General features: G+C 36.8%; 1 protein-coding gene across 14 annotated transcripts in view; it reads right to left on the minus strand.

The window, feature by feature from the left end:
- Positions 1-25,630, minus strand: part of LOC107090390 (membrane-associated guanylate kinase, WW and PDZ domain-containing protein 1-like) — a 124,480-nt gene that overhangs the window by 19,591 nt on the left and 79,259 nt on the right. For 4 of the 14 annotated variants that reach the window (XM_015383730.1, XM_015383727.1, XM_015383740.1 and 1 more), the window contains 11 exons: positions 23,553-23,820; positions 23,208-23,255; positions 22,873-22,955; positions 22,302-22,340; positions 19,394-19,451; positions 19,078-19,190; positions 17,390-17,512; positions 16,473-16,658; positions 15,668-16,279; positions 5,884-5,918; positions 1,303-1,558 (listed from right to left, as the gene is read on the minus strand). In XM_015383730.1, the coding sequence (XP_015239216.1) occupies positions 1,303-1,558; positions 5,884-5,918; positions 15,668-16,279; positions 16,473-16,658; positions 17,390-17,512; positions 19,078-19,190; positions 19,394-19,451; positions 22,302-22,340; positions 22,873-22,955; positions 23,208-23,255; positions 23,553-23,820 (1,821 nt within the window). The remainder of the gene's footprint in view (positions 1-1,302; positions 1,559-5,883; positions 5,919-15,667; positions 16,280-16,472; positions 16,659-17,389; positions 17,513-19,077; positions 19,191-19,393; positions 19,452-22,301; positions 22,341-22,872; positions 22,956-23,207; positions 23,256-23,552; positions 23,821-25,630) is intronic. The other 10 variants (XM_015383737.1, XM_015383742.1, XM_015383728.1 and 7 more) reach the window with 9 other exon arrangements.

Here is a 25,630-nt window from a genome sequence, read left to right on the forward strand (position 1 = left end):
AATACGTCTTTTCTTGTTCTTTCTCTATGGCATGGCCTTAAATGGGCTGTTCAGGATTAAAGCTTTACAGTTATGACATCTACTATATCAATCGGTCCTGAATGATCCAGATCCCTTCCTCGCCCTTCTATTTAACACTAAAACTCCCTCCTAGCATAAAAAAGAGGTCAATCTGCTATCTCTTTCAGCTTTTAGGCTTCACCCCTCCATCACACTCTCCTTCCACTGAAACAGTGCTTTTCAAGTGCATGCAGTGGATGCACAAATGCATCCCCTGACAAATTCAAGCAGTGTTTGCTGGGATGTGGTGGTATGAAGAGCATGAAAATGGAGACTGAAAATCCGCTCATGTTAGTAATTCTGTTTGCCTCTTTCTTGTTTCATTGTCTCCTCTCTCTTCACCATTGAATCATAAAAGGGGCTGTTTCTCCTTCAGAGGGTATCAAACGTATACACTGTTCATTTGCAGCTTAAAGCAAGCCTCTCAAGACCCAGTTAATATTTAATTAGCAGTAGTCCTAGTTTCTTCTTGCTAACATTCTTATCAAGAAACTCTGCAACACACGGCTGGTGCACAACCAGCACATCAGGCGAATAACAGTAATTCAACAAGCCAACACAACTAACTTGCTGTACATCATCCCACTCCGATTACATAATGCTTCTTTTTTGTTTAACATGGATCTGGTTTTCAGAGAGCGTATGGCACTGCACACTTTCCTGACTTATCATCCCTGGTGTAAAAAAAATGCTTCAATGATTTAGATCACGCAAACTTCCATCTCATCACATTTCACTTTTTTTCTCCAATGAATATTGCAGAAACAAAACGTGGAGCAGAAAGGATGTACACTGCATAATAGTTTCATAGCTCTATCTGTTTTTTTTATTTTTTATCTTACCCTCTGAAAAACCTTTATGATGGCTGAAATATTGTTTTTGGATTCTGCTCCGGTCATTTAAAGCATTAGCTTTCCATTAAATGTCCTGCATCCATACTTTTCATTCATTGCCTTTTCTTAATTTGTTTGGTATGTCAGAGTTTAAAGGTGCTCCAATCAGCTCATTTCAGAGGATACTTCTCTCTGAATGAGGCTTTTTATCCAGGGATCAGTTGTTATTTTAAGTAAAATCTTAAAACAAGCAAAAAAAATATAGAAATATCCAACTAGCATTGACCTAAAAGCTTTCAAATTGGTTTCTTGTTGGTTCTGGCTCAAAATGCTACCCTCACGAGATGAAAACAATGTCCTGTTAGTACTGAGGATGAACCTCAAACTGTACCAAAGAAAATCCACTTACATCGACTTTCATACATGCTTCTGGACTGGGCCCAGATCTTGAATGGGTCTGGCTTCTTCTGGAGGGTGAGAGTGCCATCTGCTGGGTCTTGGGGGGGCAAGACCGGCAGAGGCTGTGTGGGAGCAGCAGGAGTGGGGACCACTGCCTCACTTGGCATGGCAGAGGGTGGGTGGCTTGGAGAGTCGGTGTGAGCACTTCGATGGCTGCAAACGCTGTGCTGGGAGCTGGTCTGACTGTCCTTTCTCTCCAACTGGTGCTGGGTGGATGAACAAAAAAAGAAAGGGCTTTGAGTGTAAAAAGACCAGCAGGTTCGACATTGAGCTTTAATTACCACATTAAACTGAATTTTTCTTGACTTCAATTATACAAAATATCTTACAAACTACATGTTAAAAAAACAGTTATATGCACAAAAATGGGTTGATATTACTTTTTTGTTGTCTGTATTAATAAAAGGCAATGGTAAATGGCCTGTACGTATATACAGTACTGCGCTTGGTAGAGAAAACATAAAAAAACTAATTTGGTCAGTTTTTTCTTAATGAAACATAAAGAATAGATTATTAAAATCTTCCAGGAGCAGTTGAATATTTCTTAGAGCTCTGGAATTCAAAGCATTAACGTTGCAAGAATATCAAAAATTGAAACTAAAACATTATCCACATGTAAATTTAAAGTCCAATGAAGAAGTAATGGATGGGGAATATTTCACATCTCACAATCTGTTCCATCATCAAAGTTTTCCACTCCCTTGTCTTCATTCATGTTGCTATCAGTGCTTTTCTTTAAGCAAACTATTAATTTTTATTAATATGTATAAAGGTGATGAGCCAGTTTGGAGAAAGTAAAAAGTAACGACAATTGTGTTAAAATGTAGAGAGAAAAAGTAAAAAGTCCTCAGAAAGAAAAATATACAAGGAAAAGTACAGATACAGACAAAAATCTACTTAAGAAATATTTATACTTCTCAATAGAGTGTATACTTCTTTCTGTAAAAAAAGTATTTAAACTTCTTTGCTTGACACCCCTGATGACAATTATAAGTGAGTCAGGGGGAGGTATGACTGGAATAGACATAAGATGAGGAAATAGGGAAGAAAGATCAGAGAAAAGTAATAAAGAATTGACAACAGGAGTGAAAATAGAGGACAGAGAGGGGGAGGAAAACCATTCAAGGTCATCTTTTTTAGATATTGCTATATAACATTTTTTTTTTTTTTTTTAGTAAAATTGTCTACTCCATGTCCATGGTTTCCATGGATGCAGGAAACAGACAGGCTGAAATGAGGTGAAGAAGATGTTGATTTTTTTTTTTTATGAATTGATTTCTCTTCATCGTAGAGTATACATCTTTTTAATCAATTTCAATTTCCAATAAAAAATAAATAAAAAATGTGTCCAAAAATAATCAAAGCATTAGCATGTATCACTTTGGATTTAGACTAAAGCATGTTCTCTGATTTAAAAAACAAACAAACAAAAAGCTAAAGATATAACAAAGACCTGATCAGGTCAAAAAATCCCCTTAGGAAAGCAGCAACATCAAACATTGACAGAAGTTTATAACAGAAAGGGTTGGATCAAAAATATTCATGCGGAAAAACTGCATGTCAAAATTCAAAGTTTACATCTAAATGAGATTTAATTGATTGTTCAATAAAAAATGGGTAAAAATGTCAGTGTAAAGCTAGTATCATAAAAAGCCACCTGCAACTGTAATAATAGCAGAACTGTTTCTAAAAGATATTGATTCAGGGGAGTTTAGTACATATTTTGATTCAAGCTCACTAATTAATGTCATTCTACTTTATGGTCAGGCTGTACCACTCTTTGTTCTTCAATATTAAAACTCTCAATCAGAAATGACATCTTCTAATGGGAATATGTGTAAAAGTCATTGCCAAGTTTTTAAAAGCTTTCTTTAAGATCCTCCTTTTTTCATTAGATTATATGATGTAGAAAGTACAGAATGTACAGATTTTAATGTTAATATTTATTGAGCCAGCAAAACAAACCAAGGAAACTATCTTTCCAGTCATATAACAATAAATCCTACTCAAAAAATGCAATTACTGACAGTAATATGGGGCAACATTGACAAGTGAATCTCTCTTTATCTATTGCAACTAATACGAAGGGCTTTGAAATGGTACAGAAGTCATTCCATTCCACTCATCAAACGTTATGAGATGAAGGGTCAAATTCCCGTAATGCTTCATAATGAGGACAACAGACACACAAAATTGACTTCTCGTTCAATCACAGGAGTATTCCTAATGAGGTGGGATAGTGCGTACTTCTCCTGAATATCAGAGCTTACTGCAAGCATCTACTCAGGATGGACTGAGAGCAAAGCGGATGTTTTTGGCTAACAGAAAGTCACATGTGGCGTGAAATTTTCCAGACATAACATAGGAGAGGTATACAGCTTTTTCTTCAATGAACACTAATCTGGAGTGACACACAGCCATGGCCACTCTTGATCCCTCCGACCCCTGTAGCCCATCAGCCTTCTCTGACTGCCACACATGTGACCTGGAAAGGTAACTCCTGTTTTCCTGACCAGACTGATTCTAATCCTAATATATCTAGTTCGCCAGGGGGAAGCTTTAGAAGCCAATTAACAAGCATAAGAAGAACACTCTCACTGTTTGGTGATAAGAAAATTTGCTTGACCCTAAGCTTCTTTGCAGATATGGAAAAAAATGTTGGCACCAGTAATAATCTCACATTAAAATAAAATAAAAATCCTGACTTCATTTATCTAGTGGGGATGTGATGGATGCTCTTTGCTGTAAAACTCCATTAGAGAAAGTTTAAAGCATTCATGTTTTAACAACTTTTTAGATAATTTAGAGTCCTTGAACATTCAGACTGGGCTTTGTGCTCCTCAGCTCAGCCCAAAGGTTTTCTGAAGGATTTAGGTGTGAAGACTCGGGTAAACACTTATAAAGGGTGATTTGAGTTTGGTGAACCATACCAACATGGGTGTGGTCAAATGTTTTGGCTTCTTAAACTGATCACAGACCACTATTTTTTCAGTTTAAAGGCAAATTCTGTGCAAATGTATTTTATTAAGTGCTCAATATCTGAAGGAGTCTCTGACACTATGCTTTGTTAAACAGCCCCTTTTGTATTTAGGAGAGAAAACAGGCCCACAGAATTACAAACCTTCACACTTCACAGTTGCCATTAAATGGTCTTCCACCTGTTTATTGTTTGTTTTACCAAATTGGAAGGGTATTTCCCCGAAAATCTAGACCTTTGTTTCATCTCATTTAAATATTAGCATCTGTTTAAATTCTTAATAGAGTTTAGCATATCAATACATGTATGTTTAGAATGGAAGGAAAGAAAAGGCCTTTTTGAGGAGTGTTTCTCAAATGGTTAACATTTAGATACCATCTGAGAGTTGCTATAACATCTTGATTACTCCAAGAAGCCATCTAAGGCTGCAGGTCTTGAATAGTGAAAGCTGGTCATTCTTTAACAAGTTTTACCATCCTGGTCACTTTGAGGGGGCAAGATGAATGTGGCCAGTGGCTATGAGAAATTAGCATTAGGGTCATGTCCCATTTCTAACCCACAAAAAAAAAAAATACAATCAACACTAATTTTCTCCAAGAAAATCTGTCCAGCTTAGAGTGTCTAGTTACCATTTTTATTTGAAATTGGCAGTAAGGGGCAAACTAAGTGGAACCATCGCTGACTTTGTTTAAAATAAAGGTTGCTTGTTGGTTACATTGGTAGAAAATGAACATGCCCATATTAAAAATTGGATTTGTCCATATTTTTCAGTGAGATTATGCTACTCCACTTAAGAAAGGATTTATTATGAGGCAGTTTGAACATCTTTATTGTTGTTGCCAACACAAATTTATCTGAATCCTTAATTAGGATCATAAAAGTAGTTCAGATCAGTTTGCTGAAAATATGCACATAGTTTAAGCTGGTATTGATTTTTTACACAAGCTGAGATGAAGTATAGAAACAAGGAGGCGTTTGCTCTTTAAACTCTTGTCTTACCTCCAAGGAGGGAGGTTGTTCAAGAATTGTCTTGCTAATTACTTTCTAGCTTTTCCTCCATTACATTTTCTTAAAACCCCAGTTTTTAAGTATGGCATTATATCAGCGTTCCCTCTTTCATCATTCATGCATAATCTGGGTGACTCCCAGCTGTGTTTCCCTTCCTTTACCTTTTCTTGGTGCCTCTTTCTCTGAGCTGTGGCTGTCTGCTCTCCTCAACAACTGCTCACAGTTACACTGCTCTGCCCAGGCTACGCTACGCTCAATCAGTCACTGAGTGGCAGCATGGCAATAAGGGTTGGATTGTAGGAGAAAGTAAAGAGGATATTACAGATAGAAAACAGACAGGAACAAGATTCAAGTTGAAAAAAAAAATCCCACAAAGCTTGTAGAAACAACAGGAGACTGATAATGAAGAAGCAGAAATTGCTTAAGCTTAAGATCTCCATCCCATCTCACAAGTCCTCGCCTTCTGTTCTTAAAATAGCACTTGTTTCAGAGAGGAGTGTGCAGAGATATGCAAACAAAGAGGGCAATTGAAGAAATAGTACTCACCACCAGCTTTGGGCTTCTCTTGGCTGGCACCACGCCTGCAAAACATCGGCACAAAGACAGAGAGAGCATTAATGACCTGCGGTGCTCCTCGTCTGTCCCCGTTGGTTAAATCCTCCTCAGGATGAGAAGATGAACCCTCAGGTTCAAGCAGTAGAGCAAAAGGCAACTGGCCTGCTCCCTTTCCTTGTTCTGCCTTCTCTTCTCTCTCTCTTACAGAGCAATGCACTGCACTGATTGCTGATCTGAGTGGTCTCCTCCCCCTTTTTTTGTATCCTGCTTGAGTCAGCGCACTCAGCCACACTCACTACTGATCTGACAGCGTTAGATGGACTGACGGATACAGCAGAAGCAGCTACAGGTCCCTCTGACGCCACTTCTCTAGGTGAAATCTCAACTTTTATCTATACGGAATAAGCTACTAGAGAGGAAAACCCTTTTTGCGTGCTTCTTCTAAGTGACTTAAGGGCTGCTTCCCCCTCTCCTAACTCAGTATTTATGTTCAGAAGCTGATCTTCTACTTCTGTCCCCCTTTTCCCCACCACTCTCTGCCCCTCCCCTCCAACGTGCAACATGCCTCACTGTGCCTTTATCTCCCCTTCCATCTCACTCCTACACTAAAACTGTAAAGAGTAACCAAGAAGATCAATCTCATTTGTGCCAATAAAATATTCATGCCTGCAGTCAGATGTCAGGGGAGGCAGCACACAACATATCAGTATAGGGAATATTACACAAGACATTTAACCTTTCCAAATATCTCTCATTATTTACAGGAAAGCCTCTTCTACCTCAAATAGGAAATCCACTGAGACCCAACCTGGTTGTTTAACCCACACAAGGCTCCTTCATCTTTTTCCAAAGCAACTCCACCTCAAGCAATGCAGCTCACCTTTTTTTTTTCCCTCAGCACAGAACATGGAGACAAAAATAGACAAAATAAATGCACGGAAGACAAGAGACAGGATAAGGACGAGGGTTGGCTGTTTCCAAGGCGATCTGTTAGTTTTTTTTATTTTGTTGAAAATATTAAATAATTTAAATATTAACATTAGACCTTTCATATCCTGGTATGTCTTCATGTCTGCTATGAATAACAAGTACTGTAGATGTTTTTTTTGTCCTATGAAGAATGAGTGTGGATTGGAAACTTCCTTTGATATTACCACACATCATGCAAACATTAACTCCAGGCTCCTTCTGCTGCATTGGCAAAAAAAAAAAAAAAAAAAAAAAATCATTAAATGTTAAAAGTCTCTATTGCTGCAAAGCCCCTCTCCACTCGATTTATAATTCATTGACATCTCTTTTTTGTGTTGCACATTCTCTCCATTTCTCAGATTATGGGACACTTCTTACTGGACCGAATGGATAATCTCGGCTGCTGAACAGAGGCTTAAATTGTTTTGTTGATATTGTTTATTTTCCTGCCTGAGTAAATGCAGATATGTTATTGGGTGAAGCTAACGCAGGAAACACATCCATCAATGGGTCAGATGTCATGCCAATAATAATTGTTTCTTATTACAACTACTTGTTATGTGAACCTTAAGCTCTAACTTGACATTTTTGAAGGACGAAGCAAGGGGACCCCCTAAGGGGCAAATATCACGTTTTGGATAAAGAAAACATTTTTGACAGACTGAAGTATAAAAAAAAACAATTCCAATCGGCTTTCTGACTGTCTTTCAAAGGTAGCAAATTTTTTGGAAATGTCTTTTGAGTCAGAAAACTACTGAAACTAAGCATGCTAACATCAGATTTTTACAACATAAGGATATTTGAGTAGGGTCATAAAGTTGAAAAAGAAGTAGTCTTAAAGAAAAAAGAATGCATAAAGGGGAGGATGTAAAGTAACCAAATACACTGCTCCAGTCAGGATGGAAAGTTGATTTTCATTACACACTCTCTGAAGGCTTCTTAATGTGTAATAACATCTTCATATCTGCATAACCTGAAGCGGTTCTGTTATGCTGGTATATGCATAATATGACTAAATCATTTATGAACACTTGAGGGTTAGTGTAAAAATCCAGGAACTGCATGATGCTGCTATATTTAACTAAAAAAAAAATGCCATACATAAATGCATGTAATCAGAAAGTCTGCTTTATATGATGTGCAAACACATTATTGTTAATGCATGGACAAATAACATTTAAATAGTGGGGTAAACACAATATTTAACTCTTATATATTTAACTTGCTGCTTATTAATCATAATAGGGTAAAAAACTAATCACATGTTAAAGCAAAACTAACTTTTCCCCCCAAGTATTAGCTTAAATTGAGATTATCAAAGGAAACCAGCTTAAAAGACTTATTTTTGTTAAAGCCCAGTTAGGGGCTGCACTGTGGCTTATTACTGGTGGGGTACTGACAGAAAATTTTTAACAAAACACAATGGGAAGGACTCTGATCTTCTCCAAACAAATACAGTATATAAATAATGTTATACACACGCACTGCTTTAATGCATCTGCTGTCTTCATGTAGATGCAGCATTTGAGCTGGGCCATACAAATATTGTTTTATGACCAGAGAGCATTAGAGTGATTCAAAAACTTAGGCATTACTGCACCAGCGTACTCAGTAGGAGATTCTAATGAGGTAGTCTGGAGTCAAAATACTACAGATTTAAAGTATAATATAATAAAAAAAAAAACTAAACTCATCTGCTTCAATAAGTTGAAATATGCTGGTCTAGATTCTCAGTCATCCAGGTCATAGTCATTCCAAGGTTAAAAAAAACAGTCCACTGGATTTAAGTTGAAATCACAAATGATTTCTTTAATTTAATATGATAGCGAATCTTTCAAAAACACTTTCTTTAAGCACATCTTATTTTGTCTTTTAACAGTGGGAAAAGCCCAGATAATCATGTAATGGTTAATTATTATGGAGGTCTGGTGATGCCTAGATTTTATTGTTTTTATTTTAATGAATTATTTCCATTACTGCTCCTTAAGTAGTTATGGTTAATATTATATTCTTGACCTAAGTTACACATCTTTCGAAGAGGGATAATTTTTTCCTTCAGCAGGGTTCGTAGTGGTCTCAGCTATAAAATAAATTCACATAAAATGCATACTTTTTCTCTTGATTAAAAAGAAAGATATAACACTGTAACAAAAGATTGTGTATTTCTGCATGTTTACGCTGAGAGTTAATAGTTACAGCACCGTACGTTTAATGGGCAAGTTTTGGAAAAGGAAAAACAAATTAAAATTTAAAAAAATTCAATAAATTAAAGGAAAAAAACATAATGGGAATAATTTCTTGGGATATTTTTAAACTCCTAAATGAAAAAGAAGAAAATGACTGTATCCAAAATATTCCTGCTTATATCAAATTGTTAAAAAATGAAAATTGCAGGCATTTAACAAATTTCACAGCTCATTCAGGCTCTAATTAGTAATGTTGGAAAATTATTTTTGCAGCCTTGGTAATCAAACAAAATACAAATGATGAGAAAAAAAAAACCTTGAAGTCAGGAAAGTTAGCTACACTCTTTGACTGCATTGCTCTTTATTGTTTAGAGAACAACAAAATGTAAATTACCTTAATGAATTAGTGCATGTCTAAAGAAAGAGTAACACCCTCCTTATCACACAATAGAAAATTTGCATTATTCCAGAGGAATGCCTGAAATACTAGTGATTAATAAGACCTTTATCTTACATGATTATTAGAATCAAACTGAAATAGGGCAGGTTTGGTATATATAAGAAATTTCTCTAAGCTAGGTTTTCTATATCAATCATAAAATGTTCTTTTTATCTTATGAAGAGCAACAGCAGCCAATCTTTAGGGTATTGGAGTTGTGGTGTGGCCCCAAAGGATGTACGCAGGTTTATCATTCTTTCATCCCATAAAAAGGCTAAATCTTTTCACATGAACCTGCAGCTGTTTGAAAGGACCTCTACTTCTCTAAGCTGCTGTGGCTGTCCTTGGTGACTCTTTCTGAGCCCACACGGATTCAGTGAATAGTCCATCCTCCAGGCTTTCTATGTCTTTTGTTAAAAAAAAAAAAAAACTGTTTGTTTTTCCCTCAATTCATCTATTCTATGTTATTTAGTTGTGTTAAGTTGTTGTAAGTTTATTCCTCCACAATGATTCCCTCTTTATCATATTCCCCTTCCTTTTGTCTTTTCATTTTCTGTCTTCTGTTACTCCTTTTCTCTGGGGATGGAAGCACTCTGCAAGATTGTCATAGCAACAACGGCAGAAAGACAAGATGGAGGAGTCATAACTGGCCTGCCCTCCTTTACAGGGATTCGTCTCTGTGGGTGATCGCACGCAATGGAATCTTGAATTTTGTAGATGATTGACGCTTACTTAACCAAAATTTACATTTTGGTTAAGATCTGTGACTAATAATTTCTGATGAGATTTTCAATAATCAATTTACTTTTAAATAGATCACCGTTTTGCTACTTCTTTAACTTACAAATAATATATAAAACCAAGTTTCATTAGAAAAAAACATTTTTTTTTCAGACTAGATGGTAAATTTAAAGTTTGAAATTAGCCTAAAGCCAAAACACATTTACTTAGTGAAAGATGTCAAAGAATGTATATACTGTAATTAACAAATTTATATAAAAAAAACTGTAGAATCTTGATACAGGCCATAAAGCTCCCCACCACGGTTTAGGGTAGGGGTCTGCAACCTGCAGTTCTGGAGCCACAAGTGACTGTGTTGACCTTTTACAGTGGATCTTCATCCCTTTGACTAAGAACGATAATCAACAAATGTTTTTAAAAAAAATCAGGATATATAGATATAACAAAATCAGGTTCTATCAGTTATTCTAAATTTTCAATGAATAATTGCACTGATTTTTAACGACAGAATGACTCTGAAGTAGCATTAATATATCTTTAGATCTATTTTTTTTGCCATTAGGTTTAGAACAATGTACTTTTTATGTACATTTTTTTTTTACATATATCAAGAAGTAATAATAGAAAATAATTACTTGATCTTTTAATGTTACCACTGATATAACACAGTAGGCATTTACAAATATATACATTAGTTTATATAGGTGAATCAAAGTTGCCATTTCAAATGTGTTTTCCTGAACTGTGGGCTAAAGAAAAAGGGATTTGTCAGGAATATTTTTTAAATTATTAGTATCACAGTTGTTGACAAAAACCCATTAGATTGTGATTTTCCATCAGCTCCAAGCCCCTACAGTAACCACATTCTGCATAGTTAGTTTAGTCTAGTGTCATAACTATTGCTTGCAGAAATAGCTAGTGAACATTTTAATGTTATATTTCAAAATATTGTTTTATTCAACAGACTATGTTCATTTAATTTGTTAAATATATACAGTGAAGAACTGACAGCCAAGTATGTCAGTGGTGACATTTTATTGTAGTTGTTGTATCATACTTTTTTCTTTACATTTTGTGTAAAATAATACCCATTATTTCTAACCCGTATCATAAAACTCATCCAGACAACCTAAGGATGCCTTTCTCATGCAGCGTCCTATCAGCAACCACTGAAAACTGTACTACAATATAATAAATTGACTTGCATATTACTTCAATTTCTGCATTTGTCTGGTTGAGTTCTTATTAAGCAAACTGATCTTTTTTTTTTCTTTTGGTCCTAGATACCTAGAACCAGTTCCCAAACTTTCAGCTTAAGTTGTATTTGCATAAGGTTAGGATGTTCAGTTTGGTACATGTTGTCAAAGTAACGAGCACACATTGAAATTTGTTCTAAAAGATATTTACTATTCTGCTGAGCGATCTATCAAGACAGAATCCTAAAACCAGGTAAAATTTTGTACTTTCTACAATACATATATTTATGAATAAATGTCACCTAGAAATAATATAGAGATAAAAACTTGTACTTTGTAGTCGTTACCCCTTCTTAAAAGCTGAGTCTCCTCACTCTGAGTCAGCTGTAGGGATTGATAAATTCTCTGATAAACAGATCTTTTTCTCCCTCGATGGAACGTACTTTATACCTCCTCCCCCTGCCCGCTATCTGTCTCCTGTACGTATCTGAAACCAATCCTCTCACACAAGCTTCCTTTGTGAACTTCCAGCTCTGCTCAGCAAATCTCACCCTCTCTCTTCTCTAATCCTCCACCTCCACTCTCTCAAAAGATGATCGCTGTTTCTCTTTTTTCCCATGCACTCCACTTATAGCACTCTTTTCTGAAAGAGTTCACGGACAATACACCTGCAGCAAGGATAAACCCATCACTGTATTCTCAAACAAAGCCAAACAGAAACCTTACATTCCAGCAGTTGCAACAGTTTTCACATCTGACAAATATATCTACAAATTTGGATTTTGGGTACTAGTTAATTTACTGTTAGTACACGTCTAAACCTGCTGTCATAGTTTATTTGATCTTGTCATACATATTTGTGTATCTAAGGACACATTTTATATGGGTGTAAACATGAAGAAATAAAGCACATCTTTCACAAAGTTCTTTGATGTCTATAAATAAATGTTTGACACTTCTGAAGTCTCCCTTTTCGCTAGTGTGTACTATATATTCAGATGAATGGTTTGAGATTCATGGGCTGCAATGTCAGAAGCACTGCTGTTAAGTCCCAGTTACATATTGATGCCACTGGAAATGTTCTAAAAATAATTATTACCTAATTTCCATACTTGGCTGTGTGCAGGTAATTGGTACGGCTGTTACAGTGGGAGAAAATTTAAATTTCAAACAAATATTGTTTTCAGGAGTCGTTACACTTGCACTTAGGGGCCTATAAACTCGACTGTGCAATAGAGGCTGGAAGCAACATCTGTTTTGAGAGCAGTTTGGAGGTACGGCTGCATGAGGACTGGGCTTTGTGCTTTGAGAAATTGTTAAATCATGATGCAATTTCAAATACTACCCAGATATCTCCAATAAAACCCAGAGATTTGCAAGATTGGTAGATTGATGATTTTTTGAAAAAAAAAAAAAAAAAAAAACTGTAAATGCAGTGGATAAGATAAGGTATTCACTCAACCATTTAAATCAACAAATTGAGATTTTCCACTAAAAGAAGTGTAGATAAAGCATTTAGGTATGCAGATTAATGGAACAAATATAAGTGAAAGAGAAGCTATGTGTCAGGAGCTCAGTTAATTTATTAATGCTTCTGACTAACAAGATATTTTCAGCAATTTCATACTACAATCTTAGAGCGGACACTTTGGAGATTAAGATTAAAATTGTTGTTCTAACATTACTGCACCTATGCACAAAGCATTGTTCATAAAATATAGTTTGATCACGTTGTGTCCTTAGTTTTGAAGAAAGAGATACAGCTCAGACTGCAAGCCGCTTCTTGAAGCCCAGTGTCTGACCTTGAAATTCCACTCCTGGAGAAGAGGTCAACCCTTTCCATGGGCTTACTTCTAAACCTTGCAAAATGGCCTTCCAGAAGAGTTATGGAAACAAACGGAGAGCCCTTTGGATTAACAACACAAGTAAGTTAAAGTTGAGTATATTTGTAAACTATTGAAAATAAAAGCATGGGTGCACTAATAAAAGAAACATGAATTATTAATTGACTGATTGATCATTTATAAATTACTATATATTTTTCGTCTCAGTTGCTCAGGGTTACTTAGTTTTTTTTAAAAGCAATTCAGACAACAGGAAATTATACCATAACTTGAATACGTATCGTTGCCACTGTACTACATTTTCAACTTTTTTTTTTATAATTTTGAAAACAAAATACATTTTTTGCAGGTATTTAAATCATCTTACTGACTGTCGACCGACTGTTTTCAAAAACTATTTTGGTTTTTATGGCTCAGAATAATTGGAATCCTTTTGTAAAAACCTATTGTGCAGTTTGAGCTACAACTTTTGAACAAATAAAAAAAGTAAGCAGTCAATGAATATTGGCATGACATGCCATTCCAAGTTGGTTGCTTATTTCTTTAATTGGAGATTATAAGCATTCAAAAAAAACTTGAGATAGCAGCTTAATTCATCAAATTACTAACCCCCCAGGATTATCTCAGGGTGTGTATCATATGTCCCACATCACATGTACTCTACCTGATCCCACAGTTATTACAGGGTAGTGCGGAGGCTACTAGATATGATCTATGAACCTGTCAGTCACCCTGCCAGCTGCTGTGACTTCTGCAGCCTCCTACCCATTTATCCTCTAATTTATTCCCTCGCTTTGTGCTTTGCCTACAGAGCTTACTTCTGTACTATCCTTCTTCTCCTTCCTTCACATACACCCACACACAGAGGTCCATAATGATCCTGACATTTAATACAATATAGCAGTTATTTCAGCAGCAGTGCACAAGGTCAACTCATTAGATGACATATTTGATAAGGGGTGCATATCCCCAGCTGCTATCAATACACCAATCACGTGGTTAACAAAATTAACATAAAAGTGATACAAGTGAGGAACCTTCAATGCTGTTGTCTGTTTCGATACCTTTCGAGGCCTTGATGGATAATTTTCCCTTTGACATCTTTGCGATAAAAACGTGTGCAATGACTTATCAGGCAGGAAGACCTTAGTGTAGGAAGCCTTTAATTGCAAGCCTGAAATATGAAGCTCCTTCCCCTAAAGAACGCTGCATCCTTTTAAGTGCCTGGCAAAACCAATCATAGCTATTCATGTTATTGACATTTTATCAGCATAAACTTTAACTTGTTTATTTGGATTGTACGTGATGCATGAAACTTGAGTGTATAATTGTTAAGAGGAAGGAAATGTTTATCTTTTATTTTTTAGAAAGTCTAAAAATTGGAACTTGCAATCTGTATTCATGTCTGCGTTAATCTTTCTGTAGAGCAACCCTTTTTCTGTGGTTGAAACTGAAAGAGTTGCGGTACGTCTCTACCAACTTTTCAAATCTAGAGCCTTCAGATTTTGTATCATTCTTCTTTGTATTTCAATTGAAATTCAAAATATAGATTGTAAAATATTGCCACTAAGACTTGATGATAATATTTTCAGTTGGGTTGGTAAGAGGAAATAAAGAGTCATCTCCTTATTTACAAGCTGGAGAAATTGTCTTATCCTGAACTCTCTGAGGACCAATGAGATGGTCACTGACTTTGGTGGGAAATTGATTCAATTCAATTCAATTCAGTTTATTTATACAGTGCCAATTCACAAAATATGTATCATATTAGAAATATATAGTGGGATATATCTTTTAACCCCCCTCAGTAAGGGGCACTTGGAATCTTCCTAACTTTTCCACCCATACGGCGCCCCTGAATGACCAATCATCACATTACATTTGATGATATCACTAAATATGACCTGAACTGTTAATCTAGAAAAACACATCAATTATGAATCCAGCTACAAATTAGACAGAGTCTGATCAAATTTAGCTCATTCTAAAAGCGAGATAAGGTCAATGAATACATGAAAAACATCTAACATATCAAACAGCCATAGATGTCAAACATTTACCAGCGATCAATTAGAAGCTAACCTAATGTGTGACTCCGTTATACCCCTGATTAATCTATCTTGACTCTTTACCATCTTGTCCCATCTTACTCAAACTCCTCTGTACCCCAGCTTTTTTTCCTGCTGCCATTTTTCTACCTTTCCTAATTCCATTCCATCCAGTCCAAGCATTTTCATCCTGCCTCCTATTCTCTTCCACTGTGTTATTTTCTACATGTCAACTAATTTAGACTGCTGTTTATTCAGTAGAATAAGGCCACTTCAATCTCTCTAACTTTAATGTCAAAGCTTCAGTTCCTGCAGACATACATCATCCCAGAACATGAGATATTACACGTACCTCTTTGCACCAACATGGTGACTTCGCTGCCTCTCGGACATTTGCTGAGCAGATCAACCACCTGGTTGTGGCTCATATTCTGGACGTTTCTCTTGTTAACCTCCATCAGAATGTCCCCCTCTTTCAGGCCACGGCACCGTGGGTAGTCCACTATCTGCTTGACTCTCTGCCCGCCTCCTGTCAGGCTGTCAGCAATGGTGAAGCCAAACCCTTTGTCTCCCTTCTCCATGTGTATGGTGATCAGCTCTGGCTGGGTGGCGATGGCTGAGGCCAGGGTGACCACGTCAGCGGAGTACCCATGTGAACCGTTTGATGCCACCTCCGCTGAGGGGCTGTGCGACCGTGCCTCCCGCATGCCATTGATGGGTCCAGCCTGGTTGGCGGGTACATCAAAAGTCTCTTGTCCATTGACAATGATAGGCTCCTTGTCCAAGATCGCCACAGAGGTCACTAGGCTGGTGTTTGGGTCATCTGGGTCAAATGGCAGCGGATATCCTCGACATAAGGCCAGGTCCACCATTGAGCCGATAGGGATGGACTGGAAAATCTTCACCACTTGTGCATGTGTGTAGCCCAGAACGATGGTGTCATTTACACTGACAATCACATCCCCTGCAAAAATTCAGATGGTATTTAGCAATGCTCCTCTCACACTATAAAACCTCATGCAACCTCTTTTTGTCAGATCTACTATTATTTTGATATCATAAAATAGTGACATTTGAAAGATATATTATTCAATGACGCCTCAACTTGTTTCTGAATGCAAATAGTGCCCCCTGTAGATTAAGACTATGTACTACACCTGTCTCCATTTTGCCATCGACAGCTGCAGGCCCGTCCAGCACCAGACTTTTGATCTGCAGGAATTCATCAGGCTCATCGCCACCAACGACTGTGAAGCCAAATCCACGGCGACTTTTCTTTAGCTTGGTGTTGATAAAGGTTCCTTTCAGTTCTGCAGGATTTCTGGTGAAGAAAGGCTTCCCCCCTGTAGAGAGTGCACAAAAAACCTGCTCCAAAACACTGTGTCAAGACACCACATTCATAGATATGGCCAACTTATTAATTCTTTACAGATTTTCAGCTAAAAACCCTTTACAAAATTCTAAGACAAGGAAAAAAAATGACAGAGAGGAAAAAAGATTTGACCAAGGATAAACATAGCAGGGAAAGTATAGGGAGGAAAGCACGGACATGTGTAGCATAGGGGTTGCTCGTTTGCAGGACTGAGGAAGAGCTGAAGGTAGACATACAGGAAAGGTGAAGACGAAACCCTCATAAAACCCTTAAAACTAAGATCACAAGTAAGACATAAACATATATATGGATTAAAAACCATTTACAATAAAAAAAATTATGAACACATTATTTAAAACTGAATTAATTACAACTTATTTTGAAAAAAGAAAAAAAACGATATAAAACACACAAAAATATAGTGACTAAAATGCATTGTAGTCAGTATATACAAATATAATACATAAAATGCCTGCCTGTTTCTGATGTCTGAGCTGCCTGCATAGATAATTACATCTTTACACAATAAATACTGCTTGCTGTGCTTTTGCTTGACATTACCACAAAAAATAACTTAAAACAAATAAAAACAAGGATGAAAATGTTTCTTCAAAGAATTATAAAAAAAAAAAAAATGACCTGAGCCACACTATATATTTGTAAAATCAAATAGCCTCCAAAACTACCAACTCATGGACTTACTTTTAACCCCGACTGGGCCAGGAGGTAGAGCTGGTGGGACTTGTGGGTCCCTGTATGTCTCAAGGTGGTTTGGAACATAGTTTGCCAATGGAGCTGCAGCAGACGAATGCTCCTCTATCCACTCTGCACACACATGATTATTACCCCTTTAATCCCGACTGCATAACCACCAAACATGTACTGAATTTATTTACATGTCACACATACAATCATACAAAACCTATACACAGTAAATAGAGCCTACACCGAACTCATTAAATTACAGTATGATGAAACAGTTAACTTTCAAGTCAATAATTCAGAACTCTCCAAAATGCTTCACAGAGTGCTGCCGCCAAGCTTAGTATAAGAAGGAAAAGGTAGATTGTAGAAGATAAGTAGATTGTAAAGGAAAGACAACTAAAGAGTTTGGGGTAGATTCATAAGAATTGGTTTATGGCTGGAGTTAGTGAATGAGAAGTAATCTCACACAGGCAAGAAAAGAGCTACCATTGACATACTCTTGTAGCTAATAAATTAAGTCAACGTCAAAAGCATCTCAACTAAGAAAGGTAAAGTTATATACTGCATTGCTCAATTCAATCTCGAAATCAAGCTCCCAGAGTTTGGAGTAAGATTGAAAGTTTAAACAGTCAGAGATGATTGGGGAGCCATACCATCAATTGCTGTTAGTTTAATGTGTTTAAACAAGTTCAAAGTCAGGAAATATTAAAGACTTAACACTTTCCTTTACTTGCCTTCTTTTTTTGCCAACAGGCTGGCCTAACTTAAACCCCAATCTCCTGCAGCGGTGCTCAAGTCCATTCCTCGAGAGCAACTATCGACACCTTTTTGATGCCTCATTTTTAACATCTAAATCAAATGAGTGGCTCTTTACCACGCCTTTACTGAGCTAAATGAGGGGATTAAGCCTTTAGGTTCAGGCGTGTTAGAGAAGAGATGCATCCAAATGTTACAGGATGGGAGCTCTTGAGTACTGGACTTGAGCACCTCTGATTTATAGCATCCAGAAAAGGATGAGAGACACCAGACCCAGCAATGCATATAGGGTCACTATTATAGCAACCTGGGCTTCCCCAAAATCTTGGCAAAGCCACAGGCAGGTCTCCTCCATGCCACTCTTCACTCATGCACTAATTTATGCAAAAAGAGCACTGAGCAACCGTTTCTGCCCAATACTGTATTTTCTTTTGAAGGAAACATCTACTTTTTGATGTTTTTCAGTAATTTCATTTCCCCACTTCTGAGAAAAAAAAATTATTTTCATTTTTTTGTCAGCCATTTCCATCATAATAAACAAAAATAAACATTTCAATAGTTACATTTTTTGCAACACATTCAAAATACCCCCCCCCCCCCTTTTTTTTTATGACGTGAAACTACAATGATCAAACACGAAATGGTATTCATGACTAAAAATCACATAAATTAAAACTTTTACTATAAGACGACACCAGGACTTGGGCCAGTTTAATGATGGTAAAACTATGATTGCAGATCAAAATTTTGAAAACTTTAATTATTAATGTTTTATCTCTGCATTTTAAGTCCATATGTAAACATATCTAAAAATAAACACAATCAGGGAAAATAAATTCTGGCCGAACCCCTGGAAAACACCAGACAAACAGGAAAGACGTGACACAGAGACAGACATGAAGAAAGAAAGAAATGGGCAGGAAACGAACCTCGGATATACCGCTCACCTTCTGGAGGCTGCGGCGGTTGCTGCTGCTCCAAGATTTTTTGATGCCGCGCCTCCAAAACTGGGTTCTCATACTGGGTCTTCCTGTTTATATGGCTTTAAAAAACAAAAATAGGATAAACAGAGAAGTCAAGGAAACCCCAGAAATTATTGTGCCTGATAGGTAAAATAGATGAATAAAAAAGTTCAGTAAAAAGGTTTGAATGAAAAACTAATAACAGATTGGGAACAGGGGTATAGTAAAAGTTCACATACTCTGTTTGTCTTTGTGCACTGTGTTAATGAGGTGATTAACTTACTCCACATAATACACTCCGTACACTGGGTCATCTATTCTCTCCCATCCTGGAGGCAGTTCTGGAATACAGAGAGCATAAGCACTTAACACAAACTCACACTGTAAGTTATTTAGCACAAACAAGAGAAACACAGTTTTTTTTTTTTTCCTAAATTTTTTTAGTCTGCTTCAAACGTGGTTAGAACATTTTATTTTGGCAAGGTTAGACCGGTCTAAAATATGCCCTTAAAACACCACCTACTCTAAAACTGTTTTACAACAGTTTTTTTTTTTTTTTCTTTTTAAGATTACAACAAGAGCAAACCTTGCAGATCTTCTACCTTAATAACTTCAGTTTAAGAACAATCCATTTGAATAGCAACCACTGTGCTTTTATGTTTATCAATAATTACCATTTACATTTAAACCTACATTTCATTTAGGTTTAAATAGAGAGGAAACAGAAGATACCACACTTTTCTAAACAGGTGTAAACATGAATCTAGGTTAATTCATTGCATTTAAATCTGTTGCTTCCCAGTTTATTCTATCAATACTGCATTCAGTCTTGTCTGTTTTTTTTAAATAGAGATTTCAGAAATGTGACACATCATGAGTTACGAAGGAAAAATTCGACGAAACCCAAATTGAAAAAAAACATATAAAAATAGATTTTTGTTTTACTACACAATGTGCGAGTTCAAGATATGAAGAAACCACTTAGTGCTCGAAAAGACAGTTTTTGTTTAAACTGAGTCTGTTTAACCTAAGTAAGTCACATTGCACCACATTCTGGTGGGATGCTATTTTGTGACACACTGCAGTCAACTAAAGAGAATCTGTAACAGCACCGCCTTGAGTCGCGATGGGTTGCAGAATGTAGTGCAACACCTGGATTTGCATGTTATTTTACATACAACCTTTGTGTGGCTGGGCACAGGCTTTTGTTTTGCATTCGCAAATTAACTATGTGCTTGAAGAAAGCTCATGGCTACCTAAAGCACTTTCTACTTAAAAAAAAATGAAGATGGGCCATTCGAACTACAGAACTGAACTTTGCCTGTTACAGTGCTTTGTTGAGGAAATACATGTCGACCCTCCTCTGTTTAAATTTTAAATCAGAAGATGGAGGTGTGCGGTGTGGAAATTCGGTCCACACTGACTCCGCTCAGAGGGGCGTGTAAGCCCAATATTACATCGTCATCATTAATTCAAAGATGAGTTTGAAACTGGATTGGTATTATTCACCCACAAACAAATCATAAATTTATTATTGACTATTTATTTTCAAAACTTTTATTTATTTATTTAAATTTTTATTGTCCTGAGAATTATAATAATTAGATCTGCTTCTAGAATTTTTTTTTTTTTTTATAAATTTTGTTACTTTAACTATTCATAAATGGCTTTCTATGTCACCAGCTTTAGTACTTTTGCCACTAGATACAGATTTATACTTTGCAAGCTGAGAAATGTTAGATTTACTTTTGTTCAGTATAAGCATACTTCATTTCTGATGTTGATTTTGGTACCACTTTAAAAGCCATGTTAATCATCCTGCTGTTATCATGCCAGTTGCTTATAGTAGCTTAGAAAAAACATAATAGATATCCAATCTTTTAAGGGATACACATGAAATATCATTGAGATGGAAATACAGATTAACTGTAATAAAACAAACATAAAATACCACTTATGCTGTGAACCTTTTTATTACAGCTGTTTTGTGTTGTTTTACAACTGTACCAAAAGAGTGGCTTGTTGAAATTAGTCACCAAAACCATCATAGTAATGAAACATCGCTCCAATGATTGGTGTGTGTAAGTGAACCATGAATGTGCAAAATACTGAGAGGTCATCTCATTCCCTTTTTATAGGCGACTTAACCATTAGAAAACACTGTAATGATCTGGTGTTGATCTCTATCACTGCTTACAGCATACTCAGATAACTTCTGTACTTTCATAAGTGAGTGAAAGAAATTCTTTAATATTTCATCAAAAGTAAAGAAATCTGAGTTTGGTTGGCTTTGTTTTTTTTAACTTTTACGATTTAAAGCCTGCATAATTCCCTCAAATGGTGCTGAAATTGTAAGAAAAAAAAAAACAATCTGCGAATAGATTCCCAATTTTTAGTTGTGCACTTAAAAAAAAGACAAATCATTTCTGAATCTCCAACATCCAAAACAATACGTCTTAACTCTTATTAAGCTGCTTTATCAGGGACCACCTCCAGAATCTGAGAGTAAAGAGGAAGGGATGCTCTGTCTTCAGTCTTTACTACTGAATACTCATGGGATCATATTGAGAATGCTGTTTTTTCCAAAGTAAACAACACAACCTTATAGGTTGACTTTTTGTCAAATGCTGGTTTAGACATGGAAATGCCATCCAACCAAACAGGTGATCAATAGAGAGGGTGCTGTTCTTCTTATGTACCGTAGTTAATTTTCTAAGGCTGATGTTTGTTAAATAATTATATGGATATATTTTATTTGTCAACGTGTCTTTCTACAACTATCAATGTCTCAATATCAATAGCCAAGTGCAAAATAAGGAGAGAATTGTTATTTTTTCATTAACATAACATAATAAGTATTGCAGCTCAAAATTCAAATAAAAACTTCGTGTAATCATGGCACCATTTAAGGGAATATATAAAGGCTTTCTACTGTAGTTGCCAAGAAAAGAAGACCTTAACCATAAACTATTGTTAATACAATCTTTGATATTTCTCACAGCATCGCTTGAAATAAAAAAACATCTAAAGAAAATACCAGAGATCAACGAAGAAAGGAAAAAACTAAAGCTGTTGAGGATTCCTCTCTTCTTTTCATTTTATCTATCTTAATGAAGAAAAAAAAAGTTCTGTAAGCTAAAATACAGAGTTCAACATGTTACAGTTTCAAACACAAAATCGTAAAACCCTACCTAGATCACTTTTCAGGTCTTCCGCATGTATCCCTTCTTCTCCAATTTTGAAAGCAGGATTTAAAAAAATGAGGGCAAAAGGAAGAATAGAAAAATGTGTGGATGACAGGAAAAAAAGTTGGTTAGGAATGGATGAACCAATAACAAATGAGAAATGAAGTGACAATCCAGAGAAAGGCAAAAAGGAGAACAGAAAATCCTTAGAAATGGGTTAACCTAGAATATAAAAGCAGCCTTTTGGCCACCTAACAGTAGTACTTGCTTTTTTTTTTTTTCCACCACTTGATGGTGCAATTTCACAATATTAAAAGAAATATTTAATGTGTTTGGTCTTCATAAAGCACCTCTTATCATCACAAAGGAAGATGTCAATTTCAAAGAAATTAGCCTTAATCTGTGACACATTATCAACACAGAGAATGTTGCAAAAGAGTCAAAGTTCTGAAAACAGTATTAGAAATCAACAAAAGTATCACTCTAATACTAAAGGAAACCAATGTCTTTAGAGCTCATACTGTTTCTAATCCACTAAACAGAACTACAATGCTCTAAAGGAAGTTTGTGGGCTTACCATCATCATCACACTCTTCCAGAGGCCTGGGGACTTTGTCTCTACACCGGGGATCCAGCCATGAAGTGGTCTTTGTGTTGTGGCTGAGAGATAATAAACAACACAATAATTCAGCAATCTGAAATATCAAAGCACAGCAGGGGCACCTGAACGCATCAATAAGAACTAGGCAAATAAGAAAATGTGTCAGCAAGTTTGCAGGGGACAGACGCCATCCGCTGCAAACACAGAGGAACACGGGGGGAAAAAGCAACATAATCATAAACAACCTGACTTTGGGCTCTACTGCTAGATGAAAACAAATTGTAATTCAGTGATAGCAGAAATCAACATACAAGCTCTGAAAACACACAGCCATGTCCTGGTGGAGAGTCTTTGTCGTGCTGCAGAGGACAGAGAGGTGGAGGTAGTCAGGTAATCAGGATGTGATCTCCTTTTAAACTCAGGACATGCAGGGATTAACAGGAAAGCGGTTGCACCCAGGGGGCTGGGCAGGCCAACAAACCAAATCATTGTGAAAGACAAGCCAATACGCCAACAAAAGAAGCAACAGTGGAAATAAATCAAAGAATACACAAACCCACAGAACACAGGCTAAAGAGAGAAAGACTTACTCAGGCACTGCCAAGGCTGCATTTATTACAAACAATGTTTAAGCCATGCAGGCTGTGGATACATACTCTATGAAGTACAGTTCCCCGTTCTCTGTGTAGGCCATCTCCCAGTTTTCAGGCAGCGGTCCCAGTGGGTCCTCTGGTGAGACCTGGGGCTCTGCAAGAGTCTGCTGCCCGCTCTCTGCAGTGGAAATGGCTGCATTGTTCAGACCACAGGGTAGAGCATTATCACGCACGGGATACGGCCGGAGGATGCCGCTGCGGCTCTCGTCCTGGTCGTTAGGGTTACCTGTGCACAGCAAAGGAGAGGGGAAGAGACTACGCACTAAGGATCCTGGGTGACAAAATAGGCACAACAAGGAATAAGAGAAACAGGGAAACAAAAATCACAATTTGTCTCATGCATGTAAGATGAAGAAACATACATGCTCACTAATTACGCAGTCACACCATACTCCCAGTACGTTCCCTTCCCCCAGGTTACCTCTATCTTACTGCTAGTTTAAGACGAGGGGTAACAGGATATGCCATTTCCTTCAGAAACAGTCCCTAACTCAATTTGACCCCCTCCTCTTTTACCTCCCTGGCAGTAAGTGTTTTTCTGTTTAGGCTAGAACACCCCCCCCCCCATTCCCATTTGCCTCCCCCTTTCTACTACATACACTGCAACACTTCCCCAGGCCTTTCACTGACTGATCAAATGCAAATTCAACCCACATGCCGCCTGGGAGGGGGACAAAGTGAGTGAAAAGATTCAAAGCATCAAACAAGAAAGAAAATGCGAGCAGACATCCCTCTCACTCAAAACAAGTTGAGGGCAAGCAAGGGAAAAAAACAGTGCTATTTAATAGTCTTTCTATCTCTTGGATTTTTTTCCCATTTGTCTAATTACAGCCTCAAATCTGAAAGTATGATGCATTGATTCTATTCAGTATAATATGAAACATTGTAAAGCATAACAGTGTGAAAATAAAAAATATTTTTTAACAACTACAGCCATAATAAATGGGCTTTTCATTTCCCTCCTAATTGCGATATTAAGAGGAAAACACACTGCAAAATATAATATTGCATATAGCCAACAAGCTGTCCGTGGAGACAGAGTTCCTCTACTACTGGTAGGCCTACTCATCCTCATAGAGTGTGAATGCATTCTTTCTGTGTTAAAAAGTATCAAAACAGGAAGGGGAAACATGGACATGCATGACAGCAAGGTTATGCTGAAAAACACATACCTGCAGATATATGCAAAATTGAGGGAGGCTTCCATGCTTTAAAAAATCCTGATCTATACTTCATAGCTTCATATCTGGCTGTACAATTGTTGTCCTGTTGGATGTGAACCTAGACACAGTTACTGGTTTCCTATAGCCTTAAAGTAGGTTTTGTTTATCAAGTATTTCCTTGTACTTATGTCCATTAATTCCACCATAACCCCAACCATCATCCCTGTTTCTACTAAAGAAAATGACCTCCGAGCCTGATGTTACCACCATCATGGTTCACTGTGGGGATGGGTCTGTTAGGCTGATGTACATTTAGCTTCGACTCCACATTTTGTAATGCATGTAGGCCTAAAGGTTACATTTTGGTCACTCCTGATCAGAGAATATTATTCCACAGGTTATTGGTAACTCTTACATGGCTTAAGGCAAACTGTAAATTTGTAATTATTATTTTATTTAAAAGAAACATATGATTTTTTTTTTAACCATCTCTTTAAATTTTCTATGCGTGTCTGCAGCTCCTCTAGAGCTACCTTGGGTGGGGTTACCGGCTCTCCGATTCATTTTAGCTTGATGGCTCCTGTTAGGTTTACAGTTACTACATATTTCATCCAGTTTTGACTACTGGTTTGAACAGTGCTTGAAATTTGTATAACCATTATTTAATTTAAACATATCAGAATAAAGGGGGCTTAACACAAAATTGCACAATAAACAGATTTCTTGGATTTCCCTCTTTCACCTTTAAAACATTGGCAAAATTAGAAATAGTCTCTCTAGGATACCAATCGATGGCATTTGTCATTTCAAGGCAGGACTATTGTGATTCTCAAGCATCAGGAAGTTCACAAAATGTATCTAAAAAGACTTCCCCTGATCCAAAATGCTGAAACAGGAGTTTGGATAAATAGAGATAAG

The sequence above is a fragment of the Cyprinodon variegatus genome, unplaced genomic scaffold (assembly GCF_000732505.1).
Source record: "Cyprinodon variegatus isolate N-32 unplaced genomic scaffold, C_variegatus-1.0 Scaffold293, whole genome shotgun sequence".
Classification (NCBI taxonomy): domain Eukaryota; kingdom Metazoa; phylum Chordata; class Actinopteri; order Cyprinodontiformes; family Cyprinodontidae; genus Cyprinodon; species Cyprinodon variegatus.